Raw genomic sequence first — 20,454 nt, 5'->3', positions numbered from 1 at the left:
GGGGGTCTCTGAGGGGTTAAATAGTACCCCCAAGGGCCCAGGCATGGTGGTTCACACCTGTAATCCCAAAACTTTGAGAGGTCAAGGCAGGCAGATCACTTGAGCCCAGGAGTTCTAGACTAGCCTGGGCAACATGGCAAAACTCTGTCTCTACACAAAATACAGAAATTAGCTGGGTGTGGTGGTGCCTGCCTGTGGTCTTAGCTACTCTGTAGGCTGATGTTGGAGGATCGGTTGAGCCTGGGAAGTCAAGGTGGCAGTGAGCCAAGATCATGCCACTGCACTCCAACCTGGGTGATGGAGTGAGACCCTATCTCAGGAAATATAGAAAGAAAGAAATAGTATCCCTTTTCAGCATCCAAGTTCTGACCAATGCGAGAAATAAAAGAAGTACTTGGCGGAACTCAAGATATCTTTGAAAATTACTTATAGGGGATAAGTGAACAGATGGGACTTTAGTTTTATTGGCCAAGTGGGCTTAATGACACTCCAAAATTGGGCAGAATCCTATGGTGAGTCTTCACCTCCTCACCTCAGTGCACATCTTCAGGGTCTGGGTTCCCAAAGGAGCTGGGAGATCTCAGGTTCTCTGAAAGCAGGCAGATGTCAAGAGGAAACAGAGCCAGGCAGAGCTAAGCAAACCCAGTTAGTCTTTTCAAATTCACTGGGTAGCCAAGTAAGTAAAGGGGCAGAGAAGTCCAGGGGCGTGCATAGGAAAAATTCCTCCTCTTGAAACCAGGAGTGAGGAAAGATACTCAACTGAAAATTGGTGTGGCTAAGAGAAAGTTTAAAAATCCCCCTGCATGGAAGATGGTGAGGATACTCTGGTGAGACTAGGATCAGGTGGAGAGAGAACTCTGGAAGGAGACGGGGAGATGAAGGTTGGATGCAGAACAAGGAGAGTCTTCCATATCACACTAAAGGAGTGGGCTTTTCCTAAAAACAATGGACTTTTCCTAAAAACCCACTGTATTTTTACAGAAAGACTGTATTTGTGAGTGACAGCTAGCAGTTAAGTGAGGATCATTGTATTAGGGAAGTCAGTCAGGAAGCAATCTCAGTAGCCCACAGGAAACCCAGTGAGCACAGACACTGGGCATTTGGTATAATTCCTGATTTCATGAGAACTTATTTTTTATTTTTTATTTTTTTTTCTGCAAAAGACATTATTTTATTCTTTTTTATGGCTGAGTAGTATTCCACACGTACATATACCACATTTTCTTTATTATTATTATTATTATACTTTAAGTTCTAGGGTACATGTGCATAATGTGCAGGTTTGTTACATATGTATCATGAGAATTTAAATCACATCTGTCTACTTTGCATCGCAGGTCAGTTGATGAAGAGAAAATTACTATCATAAATAATTTTAAAATTTCTGTGGAAATAATTACATTGTCATTTAACCTATCTGCCTTTTTATTTTTTTAAGAGACAAGATCTCACTCTATTACCCAGGCTGAAGCACACTGGCACAATCGCTCACAGCTCACTTCAGCCTCGACCTCCCGGGCTCAAGCAATCCTCCCATCTCAGCCTCCAAAGTAGCTGGGACAAAAGGCACATACCACCATGCCCAGCTAACTTTTAAATTTTTTTGTAGAGATAAGATCTCCCTATGTTTCCCAGGCTGGTCTTGAACTCTGGGGCTCAAGTGATCCTCCTGCCTAGACCTCCCAAAGTGCTGGGATTACAGGCATGAGCCACCATGCCCAGCCCCCTGCCTTCCTTTGTACCCCAAATGTCAGTGAGCAACTACGACGTGCAGAGCATTGTATGACATGTTGGTAATACAGAAATAAATACCTAATAGAGAAAAGAGATGCCTAGTCATCTCTGCTATGTTCAAAACCCACATCAAAAGTCATTACTCATGAAATTAATGTGATAAAACTTCAAAAGCTGTATGTAAGGCACTATAAGAAGTTTTTCTTTAATACCATCATAGTTTATTGACAAATTTATAAAGGATGTTCATTGGCATGTGCTTCTTTAAAAAATAAAATGGTATGAGGACACACAATGAGAATGTCTTTGAACCTGGGACCTGAAGGATGAATATAAGTTTCTCACAGAGAGAACATCAAAAACAAAATTCCTTGAAGAGAAAATAGAGCTTTTTCCATTTGGGACAGGTAGAAGTAATTGTTGTCTCTTTCAATAGGTACAAAGAAAAAAATTACTTTTATAATTTGGAAAAAGCAAATTAACATGCATACCACCAGCAACATTTCCCTTCCTGCCCAGCTCGTCCCTGAAACATTGACCAGGTCTTTTCTGTGATTTGCCAATCCATTATTCCCTTAGCTGCTTTGCTCCTCATTAATTTTGTCAAGAAGCCAAGGAACTTGTATGGACTATGGACTTAGATCCTGGAACATTTGCAGGGTAGCATGGGTAGCGTATTATAAAGTAAAATGAGTTAAAACCACTCCGATTACATTTAAGAAGGCAAGATCTGACTTTTGATGTGGGTTTTGCACAGAGCAGAGACTGAGACTATAGCTTTGTTTGGGAGAGTTTTCTTGTAGACTTAGATCGATTACATTAAAAGATTCAGCCTTCCAACAATGGCTCCAAAGAAAATAATGTTGGCTTTTCCCTTTTATGAAAGTAATACTTGTCTTACAGCCCAAGGGATTGACCATCTTTTTCTATTGAAATTATTCAGAGGACTACTGCTTGGATGTCCTGGTAATGTATTGACATTAATAGCAGAATATTTCAATCAGAGCCATCTGGCCACAAGAGAATAACAGCTCCCATTGATTATGTAAAAAGCTAAGTTAGCTTCTGAGTATATAATACACTTGGAGTTGGCTTATGGGTTTTGTTATTGAGCATTTACATCTCCTTACAACCCACAGAACTCGAAAGACTTAACAAGCCGGTTGATGAATAAGGAGAGACCCCTGGGGGAAGATGTTCGGGGAGTGATACAAAAGGCCACCTATCCCAAATCAGAAAATGTTAGCCTTTTGGACACACGAGAAAGGAATTTGGCTTTCTTGGCATATTATCAGTCTGCATGAGAGAGTATTCAAACTTTGGAAGAGCCTATTTCATTTGTTTGCCAGAGCCTTCTTTTGGTTTAAATGTGTAAAATGCATTCATTTTTCTTTTCTCTTCATGAATCATTTATACATTTAAAGCAGAAACTTTGTATAAGCTTAATAAATATAAATAAGCATCTTTATATTTGTGTTTAAGCATAAAACTCTTAAGTGCCAGGCTCTAAGTGCTTTATAAATAATAATTCATTTATTATTCAAAACAGTTTTGTGAATTATATACCTACTCTGTATATTCAATACTGTATAGAATATCAGTATACAAACATCCCTCAATGTCCATGGGGGATTGGTTCCAAAATCTCCCACAGATACCAAAATCTGAGAATGCTCAAGTCCCTTGTATAAAATAGTGTTTGCATATAGGCTATGCACACCCTTGCAGATATCTTAAATAACCCCTAGATTACTTATGGTACCTAATATAATGTAAATGCTACACCAATAGTTGTTATGCTTTATTGTTTAGGGAATGAGAACCAAGAAAAATGTCTGTATGTGTTCAGTACAGAAATGATTTTTTTTCAGAATATTTTTGATCCATGGTTGGTTGATGCCACAGATGTGGAACCCACAGATGCAGAAGGCCAACTGTGTACTTTTTATGTATCAATATACATCAAGATGCATTTCTGCCCTTCTAGGACGTGCATGGTTCCAGCTTATATGTTGTTAGCTTTGTAAAGTCCAGCAAGGCTGTGGGGGTTTACAGTAGCAGGGAGATAAAATAGATAGAGCAGCACATGCTGAGAGTGAATCAGGGAAAGCAGGAGTCGATGGGAAGCCAGCAGGCACATGGGGAAAGAGACAGTCATGGATCTAGAAAGCAGAAACTGAGAATGAGAATATGGAAGATTCTGCCCAGTTGCAAACAGGCAGCTCAAAACCTGAGGAAAAGCCTCCTCTGAGAGAGTGAGACTGGTCAGGGCTTCCAGAGTGCAGGATGGAGATGGGAGTGGTAAGGGGCAAAGCCCTTCCAGGAAGGCTCACTGCAATCAAGCAAGTCTTGGGGTCCATGATGCCAGGAAGGGAGCAGGCAAAAGGCCCAGCCTCATTGGAATGTAGAAGGTGGTGCTGCTCTCCAGAACCTGGGGATATTCGGAGAGGATTGATTTCTCTCTCTGCCCTGGGTTTTAGACCTTATCTAAGCCCTTCATTATCAGGGTGAAGTTTCTTGATAACCCACACAGGTGACTCCTTTTCTCTTTATGTGAGAGATGCAGAGTAGCTTCCCTTATAGTAAACAGTCTTCCCACACAATCATCAGTGATGCTGGAAAGGAAGCCCCTCCTGACACTAAACAGGGTATTGGGTCTACACTCAGCATGGACCTGAAGAGTTCATCTTAAAGTCCCACTTTAAAAAAAAAACCTGCTATCCCAAATTCTCATATGAAAGACCCTCAAGTCTAAGTACAGACAATCCTCCAATTATGATGGGGTTATGTCCAATCAAACAATTTTAAGTTGAAAACACAACTAATACACAACCTGCCAAACATCATAGCACAGCCTAACCTACCTTAAACATGCCCAGAGCATTTACATGAGCCTACACATGGGTACAATCATCTAACCCAAAGTCTATTATATGATAAAGTGTTGAATATTTCATGTAATTTATTGAAAATGATACTGGAAATGAAAAACGAATGGTTGTATGAGTACTAGAAGTATGATTTCTACTAAATATGCATCACTTTCGCATCACTGCAAAATTGAAAAATTGCAAGTCAAATCATTCTCAGTGAAGGACTGTCTGTACTCTCTTCCTGCCAGGTTTTCAGTTAGAAAACAGCTCATGTGGACCTTCAGGATAAAGGACAGGTGAAGACTGCCTTAGAGCAAGCAGAGGGTGACTGGGGAGAGGAATGTTTGATCATGATAATCTCATACAGAGTACATAAAGGGATTATATATATATGTATGTATCTAAAGGGGTATATATATGTATGTATATATGTGTGTATATACATACATATACATATGTTGTGTGTGTGTGTGTGTGTATATATATATATTTTTTAGACAAATCCTCACTCTGTCACTCAGGCTTTGGTGCAATGGCACCTTCAGGGCTTACTGCAGCCTCAAGTGATTCTCCTACCTGAGGGTCCTGAGTAGCTGGGACTACAGGCACATGCTATCACACCCTACTAATTTTTAAAAATATTTTTTGTAGAGACAGGTTCTTGCTATATTTCCCAGGTTGATCCTGAATTCCCGGGCTTGGTCTCCCGAAGTGCTGGGATTATGGCATAAGCCACTGTGCCCAGCCATAAATGGGTATTTTTAATAAGGAGGCAGATACATATCTATATGGAGGACTGGCAAATTATAGCCAACCCTATTTTTATTTAGCTCATGGGCTAATGAGTTCTTTTATATTTTTAAATGTTTGGAAATAAAATAATAATATTTGTGGCATGAAAACTAAATGAAATTCAAACCAGCATTTATACAAAAATTCCATTTTTATTAGTAGGTCTGTATTTTAAAACATATATATATTCAGTTGTATTTTGAATTTTAATTATACAAAATTGTGTAGAAATTTTTTCTCTCTTATTATGTAAGTACCTGCAAAATTTTCTCTATTTTACCCTTTGGCCTACAATCTCTAAAATATTAATATTTACTATGTAGCCTTTACACAAAAAACTTTGTCTGCCCTGATGAATAGGGGACTCGGCAGGAACCGTGGATAAGTGACTATGAATAGGCCTGAAAAGTTCCCATTCAATCCACTCATCCACTGCCCAGCTTCTGTTCTTTGTCCTCTGATTACTAGATAGAAAAGCAAAGGAAGAAGGCAATGCCCCAAAAGAAGGCCAGTCGATGGGCGTTAATACAGGATTGCTGTGAAAATGCCTGGAGCATTGATAATGCACAAAATAGATTCATTTAGCAGTATTGAAAACAGAAAAAAATATGGAGTTTGCCATATTAATTTAATATATTCTGCATTCTCAGTTCCTAGGAAAAGATATGCTATGCACCATCAGTTTTCAATTTTTTATCACTATCTGAGGAAGTCATTCTTGTTAATCCAAACTATATTTTCAGTGTCTTGACATCCCCACATCTCCAGCCAAATTTGCTAAAATTTCACATGCCAAGATAAAATATATAAGCATGTTATTCTAGAGTATTGTTATTAGCTTTCAATATGAAAAGACTGTATATAGAGGGGGTCCATTAAGTTAAATATCAGTAAGGGAGTTGCCATAGAAACTGGTAATAAGAGAAAAAGACATTTAAGAAATTCATGTTATTTTTACCCTTTCCTAGTCCCAAAGTGGGTTGGAAACATATGCCTTGGGAAGTTCCAACCTCAGGGAAGGACCCAAGCCATCTTTCAAGGAATTTCTTTCTGTCTAGAGAACCATAAATATTTAGAAGTGAAACATTTTGTTGTGTGTCGACTGTTTAATAGCTTGTGTGGTACTTCCTATTTCCAAATGCTTTCCTGAACATCAATTTAGGTGCAGGATTATAGTGGCAAAAAAATATATAGCGTGCAGGATTGGTTTGCATTGGATCTGGCATTCACCAATTGGCTACATCACAGATTTTCACTAAAAGATATCTGAGTTTATTACCCATTTACAAGTAAGGTCAGACACATTCCAGTTATAGTTAGGCCGTCTTGAATAGATAATTTCTCCTAACTCTATAACATGAAGGCAATATCCAAAATACCTGCCTCCGTAGAAGACCTAAGAGACCTTCTAGTTAAAATGAAATGCATTTATTTTCAAATGTCATCCCTAGATATTTTCTTGGGCTCACTCTGCTCCTAAATAGCTCAAAGATTTCTAGTCAGATTTCCTTTTGCAAAAATATAATATATTAAAATATTCTCTGTCTGTACAATAATATTTCCACAGTTGTACCTGAATATTCATGTATTCACAACTGGGAATCTTCCTAATTGCAAGAAGCACCTTAAACTTACTAAGAAAAAAAAAAATACTTTTGACTATTTGCAGGCACAACTGATTATCAGATTTATGTAGTTTTCATAAATTCATCTCACACTTTCCAGACCACAGAAGAAATGCACTAAATAGTTAAGGACATCAAGAATCTAATTCTGAAACTATTTGTAAAGAGCTGTGGTAGTGTGCAAACTTCAGCCATTATTTCTCAAGTAGGCGGTAAATTGGTACCCATTAAAATGAGGCAAAATAGCTTGACTGCTCTCTCTCCATGGATGCATAATGTGAAAACACATGAATTCTCTACACAGACTTTTAAATCAACAAAAATCACATAACCCTGGAGCTGGCAAGGTGAGGAATTGCTAACTGTGTTCATGTTATTGGGACATGGCTTTAGCTAGTAAACACAAGTATCTAGCCACCACTGATAGACTTAGTATTGAATTATTCAAGATCTTTGGGAACTTATCTCTCACTTAAACTGCAAATCCCCTTTTTAAGTGACCTATACTGTAACAATCTGTGGCCCGTAGTCATTAAGATGTAGGTAGAGAATGATCTTCTATGCTCTATCTCCATCTAAATATGAGCCAGTTTCCAACAGCAAATAGATTATCTTTCAAGCCCATAAGTACTTTAGATCATCTGTGGGTAGCCTTGACATAAAACCCAAGAGTTAATTTAGTTTGATCGAAATTCTTAGTTACCCAGGCATTTTACTATTACACAACAAAAGTTTTCACAAATAGCTAAGCTGATCGTAGATTATAGTCTCATATCAGCAGAGAGAGTTAGTTGCTGTTAAAAAAGAAGAAGAAGAAAGACTGCTTAGAATTTTAAGACATTCTTTCACTCCTGCCACCTCTCTCCCTCACAATGCCTTGCCCAGTCTTTTCTTATGGCAATTTAGACACTTTTAGCTTTATTGGGAGTCCCGGCTGAATTGCCTAGCAGTTGAAACAAAATGTGACAAAAATCTAAAAGGTTATCTTATGCAAGGACTTAGGGTTCAGTATGTAATTAGAAAGCCCTAGGGTAACCTAAAACCCTGTAAAATGCAGAACTGTTAAATCTGTTACTCAAGCTCACATTTTCGGATGCTCTAATGCTTCCGTTCCAAAATTGCAAAAGCTGGAGAGTGTGGCGAGCATCTTGCCTATTCCTGCTTAAAGCAACCTTATATTGCTCTCAAATAAAATTCTAACGGAAAGTTCTGAGAACTATGACAAGTCTTTGGTGATGGTAGAAAATGAAAAATGACTGCAATCAATTAAGGAATTGGCTTACTTTATTCCAAAACCAAAGAACAAGTATTCACCATAAAAGGGACCTGGGAGAATCTAGGTAATTTTTTTTTTCGTACAGACTGTTATTTTTTAAATTAAATCTAAACAACCTTTTATTTTACTCATTTGTCTTCAATGAATGGCCAGTAGGTTTAGCTAAGTGAGACACAAATTTGTAAGGCTCTTCAAAGGAACTTACATCAGTTTCTTTACGGGCATAAAGAAAATGGCAGTGAGCCCTATGAATCCAGCCCAGCTGGATATGCAGTGGATTCCCAAAATGTTTTCTTTATGTCACAAATAAAAAAGGTAGCATTCTTGACATTCTAAAAAGCTGTTTCTTTTCTATGAAGTCTTATCCTGCAGATTCTAATTTGTAAGATCGTGAATCTTGCTAGAGTTTTTTAAATATCCTATATTCAAGCTGTAATTTAGAAAAAAAAAAAAAGTGTGAACAGAAAAAGAAAAACAAGAAAGAAAGAGGAGACTGGAGAGAGAGTGGGGTGATATCCTATCCAGGAGTCCCCAATCCCCTGTCCACAGACTGGTACCAGTCCATGTCCTATTAGGAGCCAGGCCATAGGTGAATGGCTGTCAAGCGAGCGAAGCTTCGTCTGTATTTACAGTCAATCCCCATCACTCACATTATCACCTGAACTCTGCCTCCTGTCAGATCAGCTGCAGATTAGATTCCTATAGGAGCGTGAGCCCTACTGTGAACTGTGCATATGAGGTATCTAGGCTGCATGCTTCTTATGAGAACCTAATGCCTAATGCTCTGTCACTGTCTCCCATCATCCCTAGATGGGACCATGGGAACCCTAAATGGGAAAGCAAGTTCAGGGCTCCCACTGATTCCTCATTATGGTGAGTTGTATAATTATGTTATTGTATATTACAATGTAATAATAATAGAAGTAAAGTGCATAATAAATGTGATGCACTTGAACCATCCCAAAACCATGCCCCCTCTGCAGTCCATGGAAAAATTGTCTTCCATGAAACCAATCCCTGGTGTCAAAAAGGTTGGAGACTACTGCTATACACAGTGTTTCACTGTGGAAGGTTTAGCCAATCAATATAACTGGGCAGCAATAATGTGATATAGTCCTCCTGGGCATAGAATTTTGTTCAAAAATTTATCCTAGAACTTGTGTCAGAGGCCTCAGTGAGTTTCACAAAATAACACAAACAGATGCCTGTTGCAGATCTATCAATATGCTTAATTTAGGGTGGGGTTTTGCAAGGGTCTATTCAAAAAGTATTCACAGGCTTATGATCAGCTAAGATAGTTTTCAGGGATCCATAAAGCCCCTGAAATTGCGTAGAAACATTTTTGTGTCTACCCACATGTATGTTTACTTTTCTGGAGAAAGGGTCCCTAGCTTTCATCAAATTCACAAACATATTCTAAGAACAGGCTACAGACTTCTTTAGGTCATTACTAGTTATCTGATGTCATTTTCTTTTGCCAGAAATAAAGACATTACGTGTATGTGTGTAAGTGTGTGTGTGACCTGACAGAAAGGCTTAATGTTAACATACCTTGTTTAACTTACACTAAGCATGATAGTTTTAGGCATAGTTTGATTTTCTACCTCTCATAACTAAGAAATTCAAAACTGCTTTTGTTTGTAGCCTATAAAGGCTTTCATTATCCATGGAAAAAATGTCCATGTATTATCACTGAAAAAAATAAGAGAGAATTTAGAAGCATAGAAATAGTCAATATTTATGAAAAAGATGACAGTTTGCTCCATTCAATTTTTGGCACCAAATTTGACTAAGTTGTGTTGTGTGTGTGTGTGTGTGTGTGTGTGTGTGTGTGTGTGTTCAGCTCTGGATTAATATGTTTGTTTTCATCATTTTAATTGGTAATTAGTTTTATTTCAAATATAGGAAACCATTATCCTGAAAATCTTTCTGTACTTCTAGAAGTTATAATATTTTGATGCATTGACAAATATATTGACAGAATAAACTGGCCATGTATTGCTCTCAAACAAATCAGCCTGTGAAATTTGATCCTTTCACTATGTATGCTCTCAAAGGGAGAGGAGGTTTCCAGCCATCTTCCTGCTGTCTTGTAGATGCTAGATCACTGGAACACGGTAGCAGATCCATGCTAAGTACTTCTCCCTGCACGAGAACACTGAGTGGATCACACTTGGTCTGTGAGTTGGAGTAAAGATTCCACCGACAGAATCCAAGAGTCAGAACTTGGCAAATTCTAGGATGTCTTAGAAGATCCTAGAATGGGTCTAAATATATCATTTGATATAAAACAGCAGATATAGGGTATTATTCCTTAATACGAAGTCAATGACATAGGAGCTTGTGCTAAAGCAAATCAAGGGAGAAAAATAAATAGCATGGCAAAAAACACAATTACTTCTGCACCAACGTAATACTTTGGGAAATACCTCATAAAATAACTTTTAACAATGGAAAATAGGCTATCTTTTCGAAGGCATGTTACAAAATACAAATCCCTATGGGGTGGATATTTTTATGACAGCAAATTTTCCTCCCAAGGAGAAATGTTGTATTAACATTTCAAGTTAGACCTTAATCTTTTTTTGTTTTTATTTTATTTTTTGAAATGGAGTTTCACTCTTGCTGCCCAGGCTGGAGCACAATCGTGTGATCTTGGCTCACTGCAGCTTCCGCCTCCCGTGCTCAATCTATTCTCCAGCCTTAGCCTCCCAAGTAGCTAGGATTACAGGCACCAGCCACCACGCCCAGCTAATTTTTTTTTTTTTTTCTGGTATTTTTAGTAGTGACAGGGTTTTGCCATTTTGGCCAGGCTGTTCTCAAACTCCTGGCCTTTGGTGATCCGCCCACCTTGGCCTTCCAAAGTACTGGGATTACAGGCTTGAGCCACCGTGCCTGGCCAGCCCTGTATCTTTAAAGTCCCTTTCAACAGGAATTTACTCAATCTTCATAATCAGCAGCAATAAGGAAAGTATCTCCTTTACAGACACCCAAAGAGAGCCTTAAGGAGAGGTATCATTTGAGTCACTAAGGGCTCCTGGGTCAAAACAGAACAACAAGGCCTTTCACTTCCCTCTCCTTGGATTTGAAAGAGTAATTCTCAAGACCTCCCCATCCACAGAAAACAAATGGGTCCCCAGGTCACTTTTCTCTCCCATTTCCCTCTAGGAACTGAAAGAAATCTTGGCATCTCGCCTTGATCAACAGTCATCGCTTTCTTTTACATGTTTTAAGTGGACATGCAAAATAGCACCCACTTTTGTGTAACTGGCATTTTGGATCATTCCTTTAAGATGAAAATCAAACCAGGAAAAACATCAAGTTAAAGGAGATAAAGCCCTAGGAGACTAAAGTATTTATACTTTAGAAGTAAAACAGGTCACATAAGTCAAAAATATCTTTTACCCAAGCAAGAAACCAAATCCCAAACTATTCCTCATTACGGGGATGCAGTTTCTTGATATCAGACAAAAGCAAAGCAAAAGAAGTAAAAGGGAGAACTCAGATGTCCAAGAGTTGTTTTATTTTGGTTTATATTTATGGAAGTGGTACAGAATTTTGATTATTTCTTTTTTAAGATAACTGCTGTGTGTGCCCTCTAAGACCAGCTCATTTTTACGGTACTGCTCAATTCCTTACCTGTTCTGAGGCAGCAGAGAGAAAAAATACAATGTGACACCAAATTGAACAAAAGGAAGTTATTCAATGATAAATCATACTTGAAATGTCACTTAAAAATGAATTTTTCTTTCTCATCATGTCTCTCATGAACATTTGATTTTATTACTTCTCTTTAAGGTTAGGTTGAACCACGCATACAGCAATTAAAGCAATTTTCACCTGAAAACAGCAATGTCTTCTGGCTCAGCATAAATAGCTTAAATACTTTTGGGAAACAATTAAACTGAATCCAACAAATGTTAACTGAACTCACATCACGTGCCTAGCTCCTTGGTCCGTAGAGGCATATACAATAATGGCAGATGGCAGATGGCAGATACCATATCTCCTGGGTAATTCGTCATGACAGTTGTGCTGTTAAGAATCAATAATCATACAAAAATTAGCTGGGTATGGTGGCATGTGCCTGTAATTCTATCTACTTGGGAGACTGAGGCAGGAGAATTGCTTGAACCTGGGAAGCAGAAGTTGCAGTGTGCTGAGATTGTGTCACTGCACTCCAGCCTGGGTGACAGAGTGAGACTCCATCAAAAAAAAGAAAAAAAATCAATAATCAATCTGATCATGTATGGTCAAAGATAGACCCATAATTCAGCCAGTAGTTGATTCAACAAGTATGTCCCCAGCTGATTTTGATAGTGTTTAATAAAAAGAACCATGTAGGCATTTTCTTACCCCTGTGATAACTGCAGGGAGGTGACATTTTTTAACTTCCTACTTTTCATATAGGAAATAGACTCATTGGAAAGATAAAAGACTTGCTTCAGATCATGTTCAGCTTCCACGCTGCTGGTTGCTGGTCTGGTGCTTTGTCTGTTGACTAATTCCTTTTTCTCCCTCCTCACCCCAGGCCCTCCCCTGTAAAGTATGGAACCCTGTGCCTTCGCTGACCCCAGCATCCTGAGAGTTGAAGGGAGAGGGCAAAGTCCAATAGACTTTCTGGTGGGAAAATTTGGCTGAAGGGTTTTCTGTAAATTTTTGCTCAGTACTGTATCCCTTCATATGCTGCTACCTCCCCTGTGCTCAGTAATTTTAGTTTGTGCTTTTTGTTTCTCTTTTTGTTTCTTTGGTTTGCTGGCTTTGTGTTCTTTTCCCTTTTTTTCCTTTTCTTTTCCTTTTTTAATGCAGGAATCGGTCAAGGTGTTCCCGTGGTGGCACTCATAGTGGAAGGGGGACCCAACGTGATCTCAATTGTGTTGGAGTACCTTCGAGACACTCCTCCCGTGCCGGTGGTTGTCTGTGATGGGAGTGGACGGGCATCGGATATCCTGGCCTTTGGGCATAAATACTCAGAAGAAGGCGGGTAGGTAACTGTCCAGGCCCCATGGAAGAACCTTAAAGCCTGTTTGGAAATGAGGGTATGAGTGGATTATGTTTTCAGTAGCTCAACCAAGACCTCAAATCAAAACAAGCTATGAACAAATTGTCTAAAAAATGTCTGTCATGGGAGGGCTATGGCAAAGAACAGACGAACATATTCTAAATGTCCTGTGAAGTGGGAAATTCTATGAAAGCTACACGGATAAATAACAAGGGTGAGGAAGAGAGAGGAGGTCATAGGTTTTAGTCTCCTTTTTCTTGTCTTCGTATCTCCTTCTCCTCCTCCCAGCAAGGAGAAGCAGGAATTGGGTTTTAACACATGAAGCACAGCCAGTCTGGACCAGATGGTTCAGGTTGGTAACTTCAGAGAAGCTGGGTTGTTCAGCTTCCAGGCTTGGCCTCCAAACACCAGCATTGCCAAGCCACTGTGAAGATCTGTGGTAGACCATGCCATCAGGTTTCTCTAGATGGGCGGGGAAAGTCAAATCTCTGTAATGGTAACTACTCTGGTCTTTTGTAAACTCCTCTTGAATGCCTCACGCCCTTTCCTTGGTCTGTTAGGCTCCTAATGCTACTTTCAACAGGCCAAAGCCCCCAATCCCAGGAAAGATTCCCACTTCACAGCACTCCCCTCCAGTCCCACTTCCCACTGAGCAAATGCTGAAATCCAGCACCCTTGCAGATTATTAGATCAAAATAAACCATCCCAAGGTGTGAGTGAGATTAAGGGGGTAAAACTCAGGGGAGCCATTGATGTGTTAAATAAGGAACTTCCTAATCCAATCAATTCCCCTAACACATGAAATCTGTGGGGAGGGGAAAGCCTCAAATGAAATGATGGTCTTTTATTCATACCTTTTATAAATACACATTAAGTGTTTCCTGGGTGCGATGCACTAGGCCGAACATTAAGATGTAAAAAAGAAAAACATACAATTAATTGCCACTTTCAAGATGCTCACAGTAAGTCTAATAAGTAGACAAGTATTACAAAACAAAAATACAAGTGAACTCACCTACAGCAGGATGCTCCCTCCTCCATCCCTCTCGTGCCCATCCCTCTTGTACCCAGCCTGCTTTATTTAAATAGAGACTGAGCATGGTGAGTCAGTACCATCCCATCTCTCCCCATCCCCTTCCTCATCTTTGACAGCAGCCTAGTACTCCACATAAGCCATTAAAACAGCACACCTACCTCATTAGTAGATGAACCTATGTTCATGAAATGAGGAATAACAAAAGACATTGAGCCTCCAGCTTAACACTGCAAACCCAAAAGCTCTGATACCAAAAAAAAAAGTTAAATTATTATTATATTTTGATAGTAAATAAGTGGTCCATTGTATAGCTCAGAACTATTTAAATTTAGTTAACTTACTATTATATTATTTTTATAGTAAATATTGGTCCATTTTATCGCTCAGAACCTAAAAAGAGAATATGTACCCAAACTTCTCTATGTTTACAACCAACCCAGAGTTCAAGATTCTTAATTGTGCTTTGTTTTATTAAAAATTTAACCAAGGGTCAGGCACAGTAGCTCATGCCTATAATAGCAGCACTTTGGGAGGCCAAGGCAGGTGGATCACTTGAGGTCAGGAGTTCAAGACCAGCCTGACCAACATAGTGAAACCCCATCTCTACTAAAAATACAAAAATTAGCCAGGCTTGGTGGCACATGCCTGTAATCCCAGCTACTCAGGAGGCTGAGGCAGGATAATAGCTTGAACCCAGGAGGCAGAGGTTGCAGTTGTAGTGAGCCAAGATCGCGCCATTGCACTCCAGCCTAGGCAACAAGAGCAAAACTCTGTCTTAAAATAAATAAGTAAATAATATAAATAACCAAGGTTCTCCTTTCTCTAAATCTAGCAATATGTTCTATTTTTCAGAAATAAACAATAATTTTAATACAGTTTTTAGCTTTGGCTTATTTCTTACTTTCTAGTTTGCAAATTATTTTATGGTATTCCTACAAAGTAGATGCAAATTTGCATTCAGAATGCACCTTTTGTTTTTCTGGGTTTTTTTTTTCCCCCAGAAAACGCATGGAAAAGTACACTGTTCACGTCAGCATTTCAGGTTTCTCAGGTGTATACACAATGAAAGCCAGGATCCAGTGCCTGTTATTTATCATGATCTTGGATTGTCTACCTTGAAAATGTTAAAATATTTAATAAGTTATATATAAATATGTTAAACTACTTAGATTGCCCTTCCTGCTTTAATATGGAAGAAAGATTATGTATTTTAGAACTGGGTGGGACATAGATTATTTAAATTAAATTATTATTTAAATTAAGATTATTTAAATTAAGCACTTTGTCCAAAGCCGCACAGCCCAAGATCCCAGGCCAGAATCCCTGCTGGTATATGATGAACATGTACTGACATGTGTTTTATGCTATGTGCTGTAGTGTTCCTCATGTAGTACTTCAGTGATACTCTTTTTTAAATATTCAAATGCACTTCAGTTGCCTTCAGCTTCCTCTTTTCGTTATACTTTAGTATTATTATTATTACTACTGGTATTCCAAAGAAATCAAAACCAATGCATTCCTGGTTGTAAACCAATGTCCAAAGTGGTCAACCCCGTGTCATGTAGATTCTTTCTCTTTTCCTGCCTAGACCATTATATACCAACCCCAAAATTAAGAGTCAAAAATATCATTCTTTCTTTTCTTTTCTTTTTTTTGAGATGGAGTCTCATGTTGTCACCCAGGCTGGAGTGCAGTGGCGCGATCTTGGCTCACTGCAAGCTCCGCCTCTCGGGTTCACGCCATTCTCCTGCCTCAGCCTCCCGAGTAGCTGCAACTATAGGCACCTGCCACCACCCCTGGCTAATTTTTTGTATTTTTAGTAGAAACGGGGTTTCACTGAGTTAACCAAGATGGTCTCCATCTCCTGACCTCGTGATCCTCCCACCTCAGCCTCCCAAAGTGCTGAGATTACAGGCGTGAGCCACCGTGCCTGGCCAAAAATATGCTCTTTTAACTTTAATTAGCAACTTTTGTTGTAATTTTTTTGGTCAAAATATGTAATTTTTGGGATTTACACAAACTATGAACACTATGAACTATGAACTATGAACAATCGCTGATTATCAAAGAATATGAGTTTATGCATATAACTAGTGTAGAGGTAAAGAATTAAGTATAATTTTCGATCCTAAGACATTTTAAAATTAAAACTTTAAAAATTTTAAGAAAAATTTAGAAATGGTTATTAAGAAAATAGAAGTCTAAAGAGAAGTTTTGTATTTTATATGTAGTTATGATAAAGTGTGCTCTTGCTCCAGGAAAGCAATTATAAAATCATCATGATAAAACGAAGTCAGAATGTTTCTCTGTGCCATCTGAATAACTTCAAGAATTTAATCATGTTTATTTAGCTTGATAAGAAATTGTCACACATGTGCAGCCAATTTTAAAAATCATTTCCAAATAACATTATCTTGCAGTAGTGTGCTTTATGTTAAGAAAAAAAAAATGGCCCAACTAGACCTTATTCACCAGGAAGGATTTCTTCTTTGATTTCTAATAAAGTCCGACAGTGTTGGAAATGTTTCACTACAAATAAATGTAAATCCACAACTACATGATCATATAAACAAATCTATATAAATGTGCATCATTGTACAAATGAAATTGGATATAGAGAACACACACATCCTGTTTATGAAACCTTTATTTCAGGGCTGCACCAGTATCTTTTCAATTACTTTGGTAACTTAAATATGATTAAAAATGTTTTAAGTTAATTTAAAGATTCTTAAATAATACAGATCCAAGAACTATTCAGCTATAGAGCCTTTCATTTTATAATCTTAAAGGAGTAAAAAAAAAAAAAAAATCAAGCCTTACATTTTAACCTTTGTGAACTTTATGTTTTATCTTTGAATTCCCTTCTAGAATGTGAATTTGAAAGACAATCACTTTGGAAGTAATTTGTAATTGACAAAACTGATTAGCTTTTGTAGATGAGATTACTTAGGATAGAAAAAGACAGACTGCATCTATCACAATCCAAATGGATTTGGATAAACTAAAAGACAATTGCAATTAAATTCTTGTTTGAGTCTCTTTCTGCCTGTCTCTGCTCTGTGGCATATAGTACCTGAAAGAAATGGTCAAACTCCTGTTTTCTTCTCATTGGCATAATGGATTTTCTATTTCTCATCTGTCTTTAGAATGAGTCACTAATTAAAATTTAGTCACTTTCCCTAATTAACTTTATTGCTTTCGACATATTATCAAATTTTATTTCTAAATCATGAATGACTAAACATGACAAAGTTAAAGAGATTCATGCTACCCAAATAGTATTTGAATCACCTAAGTTTTTTAATACTAGGATTCTATTTTTGTGTTGGAGCAATATGAACCGTAGTACGCATAGTTGGGAATACCATACCTTTCTCCTGACATTGAAATCAGAGATTACTTTGCCTCATAATGGTCAACCAAAGTGTCAGATTGCAGAGAAATGTTGTCTAGCCCATCATTTGTCAATCAGTGAGCAAGTACTTCACCCATAACAAATGTCAGTGTGAAAAAGGCATCCAAATGCATTTGTGTTCCAAAATGGTGCTCCTTATTCATCCAAATTTTTTTGATTTTTATGTTTATTTTGGCATCTTCATTCCAGAAATAATCATCTGTATTTACCATTTTTAGATACTCTAGGACAAGAAGCAGAGCTTGCTGGTAGCAGAAAGCCTTCAAGTTTTTTAGTCATCTGTTATTAACTTTTGGGAAATTATCAATGGGGAAAACACCAAGAGACTGTTCACATTTTTGTGTCAGTGGAATTTGTATTGGATATTGGGAAAAATAAATGAGCAATGGCTTGGGAGCAGGAGAATAGATAATGCATTGCTAATAAAAATTTGACTTTCCTGTTTAAAGGATATTTAATAAGATTCCCTATATTATTTGATTAGCTGAGGCAAAGGCATAAATGAATGCTAACTGGAGATGAAAAACGAAAAATATGTTGTATGGCTTCAAATTATGTAACTATATATTCCTAGCAGAGATGTGGCAAAAGCATGTTTCTCTGCAAATATATATCAAAATGACCAAAGATATGAGAAAGTCACCAGAAAGCTAGACATTTTAGAAACCCAAATGTAGTCTGTAATCCCTAGGGCTTGTCATTCTGTGCAGTGGTCACTATTGTTTTCTCCTGCTGTTCCAGAGATTTCCATCTAAAGCTGACGGGTGTCAAACCCTTATCATTTGTCTCTATAAGACCTGCCAAAAGAACGTAATTGATCTCAATGGTTTGTATTCCAGCATGATTTAGACATAATTGGAATGTCAAGTGAGAAAAAAGGAGACATATCAAGCATGCTGGCTTCAAGTGTCCATTATAGTTTTTGTTAATTTCATCTTACCTTGTCTCTTTTCTAAAATTTTCTACAAGAAATCATGTCAAAACTTGATTCTTTTTTTGGAAACATACTGTACAGACAAAGAACACTGGTGGTTTTACTTATAAAAAGGGTCACTGTAACTTGTTTTCCTAGTTAACATTTATTGGGTGCCTACTATATGCATGGGCCTGTTGGAAGATGAATAAGGCACAGCCCTAGCTGTCAAGGACTTTATAATGGGGACTAAGACATAGACACGAGTGCAGATAACTAGAAGGTCATGTGTGCTTTGATAAAGGCAAAAAGGGTCACAAGAGCACAGAGGGTAAAATAAATGCGTGGTGCGTTCTTCACGAGAATCCTATCAATGGAACAGTGTATGTTAATTATCCACAAAACGGCAATAGAATGACTCATTTTTCCTCTTCCCCTTTTCCATCAAAAACTGGATCTAAGCTGAGGGTCAGCCTGGAGGACTGAGAAGGACTAATATTTGACCCTCCCTTATATAACTCAACTCAGAGAAAGAATCTGAAATAGATTGAAGAAAATTGGTAAAAGGGACAAATTCATTGAGATAGTGTGGCAATGGGGTGTGTGTGTGTGTGTGTGTGTCTATGTTAAATTTATATACACTAATAAATTTAATTTAATAAATTGACTCCAATAAGATTACTTTATATATATGTAAGTATTATATGTTAATCCCTATAATTATCTGTGTGTATATATAGGCTTAAAATTTAACTGAAGGCTTAAAGATAGAACTGATAATATGGCTTTTCAAATCAATCACTAGGTATTTTTGAATACTTGTTTTAGGTACTATGGGTGCTATGATAAGTAGTATAATTTTCCTCAAGAGATGTGCACATAATCTTATTTGAACTAATATACTAACAAATAATTTTTCAATTAGATGCTATTATTGAATTCTGAGAAGGTAGAAGGAAGCAAAGTTTGGAGTAAATGGAGAAGGTGTCATGGAGACAACACCACAGCAGTTTTTGCCTCTGTAGTATATATAAAGACATAGATATATTGCAACTGTGTCATTGTATCCAAGCTCTACAGGGCTAGAGTAGCTCCATGTATTTAAGAAAGTGGGAAATAAAATAAATACGTTTGTTTTAGAGTTCACTATTTGATCCCTCATGTTGTATCAACATAGGAAGAATGAAGCATTGACTTTAAAAATATTATCCAGAGTTTCTTCTTCAGGAAAGAAAGCACCATGGAGAGGAAAAGTTTCATTGATCTAAATGGGCTCATCAGCTCTCTACATGGACTAGTTTGCTCTTTTCCTAAAGAGTATGGAGTTGAGGCCGGGCGCGGTGGCTCAAGCCTGTAATCCCAGCACTTTGGGAGGCCGAGGCGGGTGGATCACGAGGTCAGGAGATCGAGACTATCCTGGCTAACATGGTGAAACCCCGTCTCTACTAAAAATACAAAAAAAACTAGCCGGGCGTGGTGGAGGGCGCCTGTAGTCTCAGCTACTTGGGAGGCTGAGGCGGGAGAATGGCGTGACCCTGGGAGGCGGAGCTTGCAGTGAGCCGAGACCACGCCACTGCACTCCAGCCTGGGAGACACAGCGAGACTCCGTCTCAAAAAAAAAAAAAAAAAAAAAAAAAAAAAAGAGTATGGAGTTGAGCAAAACTCTTTAGGAAAGAATGTCCTTGAACATAAAGAGCAAACATCAGAGAAAACATAGTTGTGTAATCCATTATGATAGAGAAATCCCTTTTAAAGAACCATCATCTACAACTTTCAGAAAGCCCA

At 38.0% G+C, this 20,454-nt stretch overlaps 1 protein-coding gene across 22 annotated transcripts in view; it reads left to right on the top strand.

The window, feature by feature from the left end:
- The window catches only part of TRPM3 (transient receptor potential cation channel subfamily M member 3), a 1,017,461-nt gene that overhangs the window by 762,535 nt on the left and 234,472 nt on the right, over window positions 1-20,454 (top strand). For all 22 annotated transcript variants that reach the window (XM_050760895.1, XM_050760893.1, XM_050760891.1 and 19 more), the window contains one exon: window positions 13,110-13,284. In XM_050760895.1, coding sequence (XP_050616852.1) covers window positions 13,110-13,284 — 175 coding nt within the window. The remainder of the gene's footprint in view (window positions 1-13,109; window positions 13,285-20,454) is intronic.

The sequence above is a fragment of the Macaca thibetana genome, chromosome 15 (genome assembly GCF_024542745.1).
Source record: "Macaca thibetana thibetana isolate TM-01 chromosome 15, ASM2454274v1, whole genome shotgun sequence".
In the NCBI taxonomy this organism is placed as follows: Eukaryota; Metazoa; Chordata; class Mammalia; order Primates; family Cercopithecidae; genus Macaca; species Macaca thibetana.
This window is presented reverse-complemented; position numbering and strand designations above follow the sequence as displayed.